The sequence below is a fragment of the Nannospalax galili genome, unplaced genomic scaffold, assembly GCF_000622305.1.
Source record: "Nannospalax galili isolate Female #2095 unplaced genomic scaffold, S.galili_v1.0 scaffold1199, whole genome shotgun sequence".
Lineage (NCBI taxonomy): Eukaryota > Metazoa > Chordata > Mammalia > Rodentia > Spalacidae > Nannospalax > Nannospalax galili.
The window spans coordinates 430,244-436,704 of record NW_008342713.1 but is presented as its reverse complement, the minus strand read 5'-3'; the positions used below and the strand labels follow the sequence as shown (position 1 = coordinate 436,704).

Sequence of the window (6,461 nt, the reverse complement as noted above, 5' to 3'; positions counted from 1 at the left end):
CCAGCCCTAAAGCACCTGCTTGGATATACCATTTTCCCAGGCTTTTTTTGGTTAAAAAAATTTTTTTTTTTTTTTTTTTTTTTTTTAACTAAGAATCTAGGAGACCAATTGAGATTTCTCACTCATAACTCATTTGTGGCTGGTCAAGTTTGCTGGGCAAGAAGATTGAAGGGTGAAGCTGTGAGCCTGACTTATTTGTGACTGTCTATCCTTCATGTAGTTCCTAGTTGGTGTGGAACATTGAGAACTTGTGTCAGTAGTCCAGAGGTACTTTCAGTTATTTATTTATTTTTCACCTTGATCCTTTTCTGTGCTGCCTCAACTTCTATCCTGGCCTTTGTTCACAGTAGACGTTATATTGCTACAGTTATTGTTGTATTGTTTGGTTTGGGTGAATGCAGAATGGACTTCTGGAAGCCTACAGCACTGAGGGGTTGTCACTGAATAATGATACACAAAAACAAATCAGAGATGTGGACAGGCAATCTGAACTTGGGGATGCTTGTCAAGTGTCTGGACTTAGGACAAAGTGGTTTTTCTGCCCAGCAAATTAAGAAGCAGAGGCATTGCTCAAAGAATAGAAAAGTAACAGGTGGTATAAAAGAGCAAGGAATTTTGAATGGGGAAGAAAAGGAAGTTTCCATTTTATATTAGAAAAAAATACAATTGATTTAGGAGGGTGTATTTATTCATCTACTGAGGATGAACTGAACAGGTGAGAAAGAAATGGACTTGATATCTCTAGGGCCATGGAAACTTCTAGAATATGGACCAAAATCTTTTAAATAATGGAATAGGAACTAATGTTTGTTTATAATAGGAACAAGAACTTTCTTTGTATTGTTTTATCTTCCCAGCATTCTGATTGGGTGGCTGTTAACCCTTCCATCTAAAGCTAGGGAGTCCCACCCTTCCTAAGGTCCTGCAGCATAAGGTGGTGGTAAGGTCAGGACTAGAAGGCAAACTTGTCAGACTTGAAGCTGCTCTTTCCACTCCTTGCACAGTCAAGGCACAGTCAACTCGAGGTTCCTGGAGACTAGGAGAAGGCTCTTTAGGGGCCCTGTGGGGACTCTTAGCCAAAGTTCACACTGTTCAGAGGTTGGTTCTTCTTGGGAGCAGATCATGAGTGGAACTGGGCAGTTTGGAAATAGACATAACTTAGCTCTAAGGGCCTCTGTATCAGCCCACAGCAAGTGGAGAGAACACATGACCCACATTGCCATTTTTGCAACCATTTGGATCCAGGCTTAGATTCAGGCTTGGATTCACACTCTGCAAATGCCTCCTATTCCTATGTACTTTCAAGAAAAATACCTTTTGTTTTGGTTGACAAGGCAAAGATTTTCTTCTTTCTTGATTTTATTGAATTAGATTGAGCTCAACCTGGACTGTGATCAAATACACTGGTGGCTCTGGGCAGAGATAGTGGTGTCTTAGGATCAGGTTGCTGTGAGGAGCCTGGGACATGAAAGTCATGCATGCTGTGCTTCAGGTTGTTTCTGTTTTGGGAGTCCTCAAAATATCATTACCCAGAAACAGATCAGTAGTGCAGGCTAGACCTTGCTAGGATTCCTATCCAATGCCTGTTGGGCTTTTCTGACTCCACTGTTGTTTTCTGTTTTTCTCCAGAGAATCTTGAAGGTACCTTCACTTCCCTGGGCTATAATGTCCAGTGCTTCTTGTTTCCTAACACGGATGATATAATCCAGATTTTTTGCCGATTTGCCCATATGCCCCAACACCAGGACTATGACAGCTTTGTATGTGTCTTGGTGAGCCGAGGAGGCTCCCAAAGCATGCTTGGCATGGATCAGTATCATTCAGGATTTTCCTTGGATCGGATCAAGAGGATGTTTATGGGAGACATGTGCCCTTCTCTCATAGGGAAACCAAAGCTCTTTTTTATTCAGAACTATGAGGTGTTAGAGGGCCACCCAGAAGACAGTAGCCTGGAGGTGGATGGGCCAGCAATGAAAGATGTGGACCCCAAGGTCCTGCAGCCTGGGCCCTGCACGGTTCACCCAGAAGCGGACATCTTCTGGAGCCTGTGCACAGCCGATGTGTCTCAGCTGGAGCAATCCTCCAGTTCATCCTCGGTGTACCTGAAAAACCTCTCCCAGCAGCTAAAGCAAGAAAGGTGAGCCACTGAGGTCCTTGATCTGGATTCTTGACCCCTTATTTATTGTCCTGCTACCAAGATGGGGATCAGCATTGTGCTTTGTTTGATGCCTGTCCAGAGGAAAGACTTTTCCCTTCCCCATTAGGGTGGTTTGAGGGTATGATACTGGCCCAGAAGAATTTATAAACACTTTGTGTTAGTAAGCTTGTAGTTTGGATGCATTTCTTACCCTCTGCTAACATAAATTTCATCATAAATATCATATATATGATAGTATATGCAGTCATAGGATTCAGTGTGACCTATGGTTTGAAACATGGTTCTACTGAGGGTCTTGGCTTTCAGAGATCTCTTTAACCCTGGATAAATACTTTTGATATTTATTAGGAAGAATACTTTCCTGAGGGGAACATCATTTCCCTGGCTCCTAGTTAAATAAATGAAGCCAAAATATTCTTCAAGTTTAAGATTTTTAAACAAAAATTATTTATTGATTTATTTTATTTTTTAATTTTGTATGTAGGAGTGTTTTTGCCTACATGTATGTAAGTGCACCATGTGTGTGCAGTGCCTGTGGAGGTCAGAAGAAGGTGATGGATCCCCTGGAACTGAAACTACAGATGGCTATTAGATGCCATGTGGGTGCCTGGAACTGAATCCAGGTCCTCTGTAAGAGCAGCCAGTGCTTTGAATCACTGAACCATCTCTCTAGCCCCTCAAGTTTAAGATTAATTGGCCTTTTTCATCTGCCCCCTAATTACAACTGAGAACAATGTTTCTGAGTCACCTGTCCAATACAATCCGGGTTGTAGCTCTGAGGACCTCAGGAACAATCTCATAGTTTCCCCCACCCAGTCCCCTCAGTGGTGGCTTAGCAGGAAGGGTAGAGCTACAACAGGAGTGATGCAACCTTCTAAAGAAGATGCTCCCAGACCAGAAGTATTGTTGGCCTTTTAGAGCCATCCTGCATTTGCATAGCTGATCCAGAAGGGTTATTATCTGACTGGAGTATTCCCTGAGTAAAACTCAGCTGTCTCTAGGGGCGGAGAGTCTGGCCATTGGACCAGAGTGGTGCCAACTGTTTGGAATATTCACTAAGCAGCTTATAGAACATTTAGAAAGGACAAGTTTCAAAGAACTTTCATACCTGTTGGTTCATTTCACCCTAAGGACAATCTGTCTTCTCTTTGGCTTTTGCATGGCATTAAAATTGATTTTCTCTTTTCCTCAAGAAAACGCCCACTTGTGGATCTCCATGTTGAACTCATGGACAAAGTATATGCCTGGAACAGTAGAGTTTCTGCTAAGGAGAAATACTATCTCAGTCTGCAGCACACTCTGAGAAAGAAACTCATCCTGTCTTGTCCTTGAAAACCTGAAGTCTACAGGGTGGCCTGGAGCTTGCAGTTCTCCTGCCTCAGCCCCGTGAGTGCTGGGATTACTGCAGGCCTAGCCCTACAGTTTCTGGCTTTTGAAGTTGGGCTGAATACATTTGCATTATGAGATGGCCATGGGTCTGTGGAGGCCAGGTTTAGATCTGAAGACCCCACAGGCTCAAGTATGTGAATGGCCAATGAAGCTGTTTGGGGAGGTTGTGGACTCTTTGGGGCAGGTGGTCTGGCTAGCTGAAGTGGCTTCCTTGGGGGAAGGCCTTGAAGGTTGTACGTTGTACCTGCTTCTGGCTCTGGTCTAAGCCCTCTGCTTCCTGATACTCCTGTGAACAAGCATCAACCATGAACTCTTGTTGCCAAGGACCACGTCATTCCAGCCCTGTGTCTTCCCCACTATGATGGGGCTAAATTTTCAAAAACTATGAGCCAAAGCAAATCTCTCCTCCTTTAAGTGACTTGTGTTGGACATTTTTTCATGGTATTGAGAAGAGTAACTAATACATGATCCTGTACCTTCTTGAATTTACCTATCAAGTTATCTTAAGTTATTGCAAGATTTGGTAGTCTATGATTCAAGATTTGAGATGTGACACTTGAGTGTAACTTTTTTGTTGTTGTTTTTTTTGAGGCAGGGTCTCCCTATAGCCCCCAGCTGTCCTGGAACTCACCATGTAGACCAAGTTGGCCTTGAACTCACAGAGATCCTCCTGCCTCTACCTTCCAAGTCCTGGAATTAAAGGCGTGCGCTACCACACCTGGCCCTTGAGTGTGACTTTTAAGTATATTACCTTAGTTTATCATCTAATTGGATGTTTCTTTTTATGTCTGTACTGTTTGTGTTTAATCATTTATTAAATTATTAGCTTATTAAGTTATTAGATGTATCCTTTGCCTCAAGAGCTATAAATTTTGGCATTGTTGACCTTGAACTGAAATTTGTTTTGAACTTTTGTGACCAACTTTCACATATATTCTTTTTTAAAAAAATTATCATCTGTATTTAAAATTTATGATATGAAGCTTTAGATAGAAAAGTGCTACCATAGTGAAGCAGATTAACATATCTATCATCTTATTATAGTCAACTTTTTTGTGGGAAGAGTGGATAAAATCTATTTATTAAACACTTTTGAAACAAGCCTGGCATGGTGGTGAAGGCCTGACATCCCAGTAGTAGGGAGACTGGGGCCAAAAGATCACAAGTTTGAGCCCCACCTAGCTTTGTAGCAGCTATGTAATGAGATCCTGTCAGAGAGAGAAGGGGGGGGAAGAGAGAGAGAGAGAGAGAGAGAGAGAGAGAGAGAGAGAGAGGTTTTCCTAATACAATACAACTTTAACTGCAGTCCTGTTATGTATTAGATCTCTAAATGTGGTTATCTTACCCCTATGTACTCTTGGGTAGTCTAATCTCTATTGTATTTAAAAATAAAAGGTAATAATATGGCATCTGATACTATTTTCTAAAAAAATATTGTATTATTTTTATTTTATGTGTATGAGTATGTTGCCTGTATGTATTTAAGTGCACCCGTGTCATACAATATCCACAGAGGTCAGAATTGGGTGTTGGATCCCTGGAACTGAAGTTATAGACAATTGTTAGCCATCAACAGCCAGTGATCTTAACTGCTGAGTTAGCTCTCCAGCCCCCACATCTTATATTACTTTGAGACTTAGATTCTGAAAATCATTCTTATTAGCATGTAACTGTTTAAAAATTTTTAATTGAATTTTTGTGTATTTCATATAGAACATCTTAACCATCTTTATAGTCCCTTCCCCATTGCCCCCCCCACAGCCCCCTCCACTGGAATTCATACAGTCTGTCATTTGCGTTGAGGCTTATCATGTCAAGTTAGTGTCCCCAGATGTCCCTCAGTGCAAATTTATCCACTGAGGTCTAGTTAGCCTATGTAGAGTCCCTCCCTTTAAGATCAGCTCTTCCTCACCCAGCAGTAATCAGCTGCCAATAATTCTTTGACTAATATTGGGGCCTGCTGTCCATTTCTACAGTTCTGTGCTGGATTTTTGTCTGCTTGAGTTTGCATGGGTCTTGTGTATGCTGACACTGTTATTGTAGGTTCTATGAGAAGGGTCCCAGGAGCCTTGTAGGACTCTATTTCCATATGTCATGCACCTCCTCCCTGGCTCTTATAATCTTTCCTTACCCTCTTCCACAATGGTCTGTGAGCCCTGGGTGGGTTGATTTTAATATAGGAGTTCTGTCCAAGAACCCACACTGCAGACTCTTATTCTCTAATGTCCCCGACCGCTTTCCGTCTCGCCAGCAAGAACGACGCGGGAGGACAAATCAGGATCCTTCTGCAGCAGTTTATTTGAAGACTGAAGACCAAAGACCCCGAGAAGTGGGAGAGCTGTTGCTTATATACGCCCCAAAGGTCCCATTTGTGACGTATATGAAGCGGATTGGTTGCTGGAGATCATAAGAAGCGGATTGGTTGCTGGAGATCATGCCACGGGAGGAGGCGGGGAAAAGCAGGCTCTTGTGCACGCCCCTTATGGGTGTGGCAGGATGTTTACTTTTAAGAAGGTCCGGATACCGGCGCCATCTTGTAATGGCGGCGGAGGCTGTGGCTCTCCACACCATTCACCTTTGGTCTTTGCCTTTCTCATACAAACACAATGGATATGGGTTCATTAAAGTCTTCCTCTAAAGACTAAAGTAAAATGAAATGCAAGATACTCGCTTCATCTGGTATATCCATTGCTTTAACCAACCTGAAAATAAAAATATCAACAGCAAAAATGCAGAGATGGAAACTGGACATAAACTACAATTTATTTTTAGATAAGATCTTACTAAATACCCCTGGTTGGCTTAGAACTTGCTATGTAGAACAGGTTGACTTGGAATGCACAGAGCAGTGGAATTCACCTGACTTGGCCTCCCAAGTGCTGAGATTATAGGTATGTGCCACTGTGGTTGTCCA

General features: G+C 42.3%; 1 protein-coding gene across 23 annotated transcripts in view; it reads left to right on the top strand.

The window, feature by feature from the left end:
* Cflar (CASP8 and FADD like apoptosis regulator) overlaps positions 1-6,461 on the top strand; it is a 112,757-nt gene that overhangs the window by 38,981 nt on the left and 67,315 nt on the right. For 19 of the 23 annotated variants that reach the window (XM_008838777.3, XM_008838781.3, XM_029566281.1 and 16 more), the window contains 2 exons: positions 1,630-2,137; positions 3,352-4,961. The exons of 2 other annotated variants lie outside the window; for them this stretch is intronic. In XM_008838777.3, coding sequence (XP_008836999.1) covers positions 1,630-2,137; positions 3,352-3,490 — 647 coding nt within the window. In that variant the 3' untranslated portion in view covers positions 3,491-4,961. Of the gene's footprint in view, positions 1-1,629; positions 2,142-3,351; positions 4,962-6,461 lie in introns of those variants that run through there. 2 more of the 23 variants (XR_003850437.1, XM_029566279.1) reach the window with 2 other exon arrangements.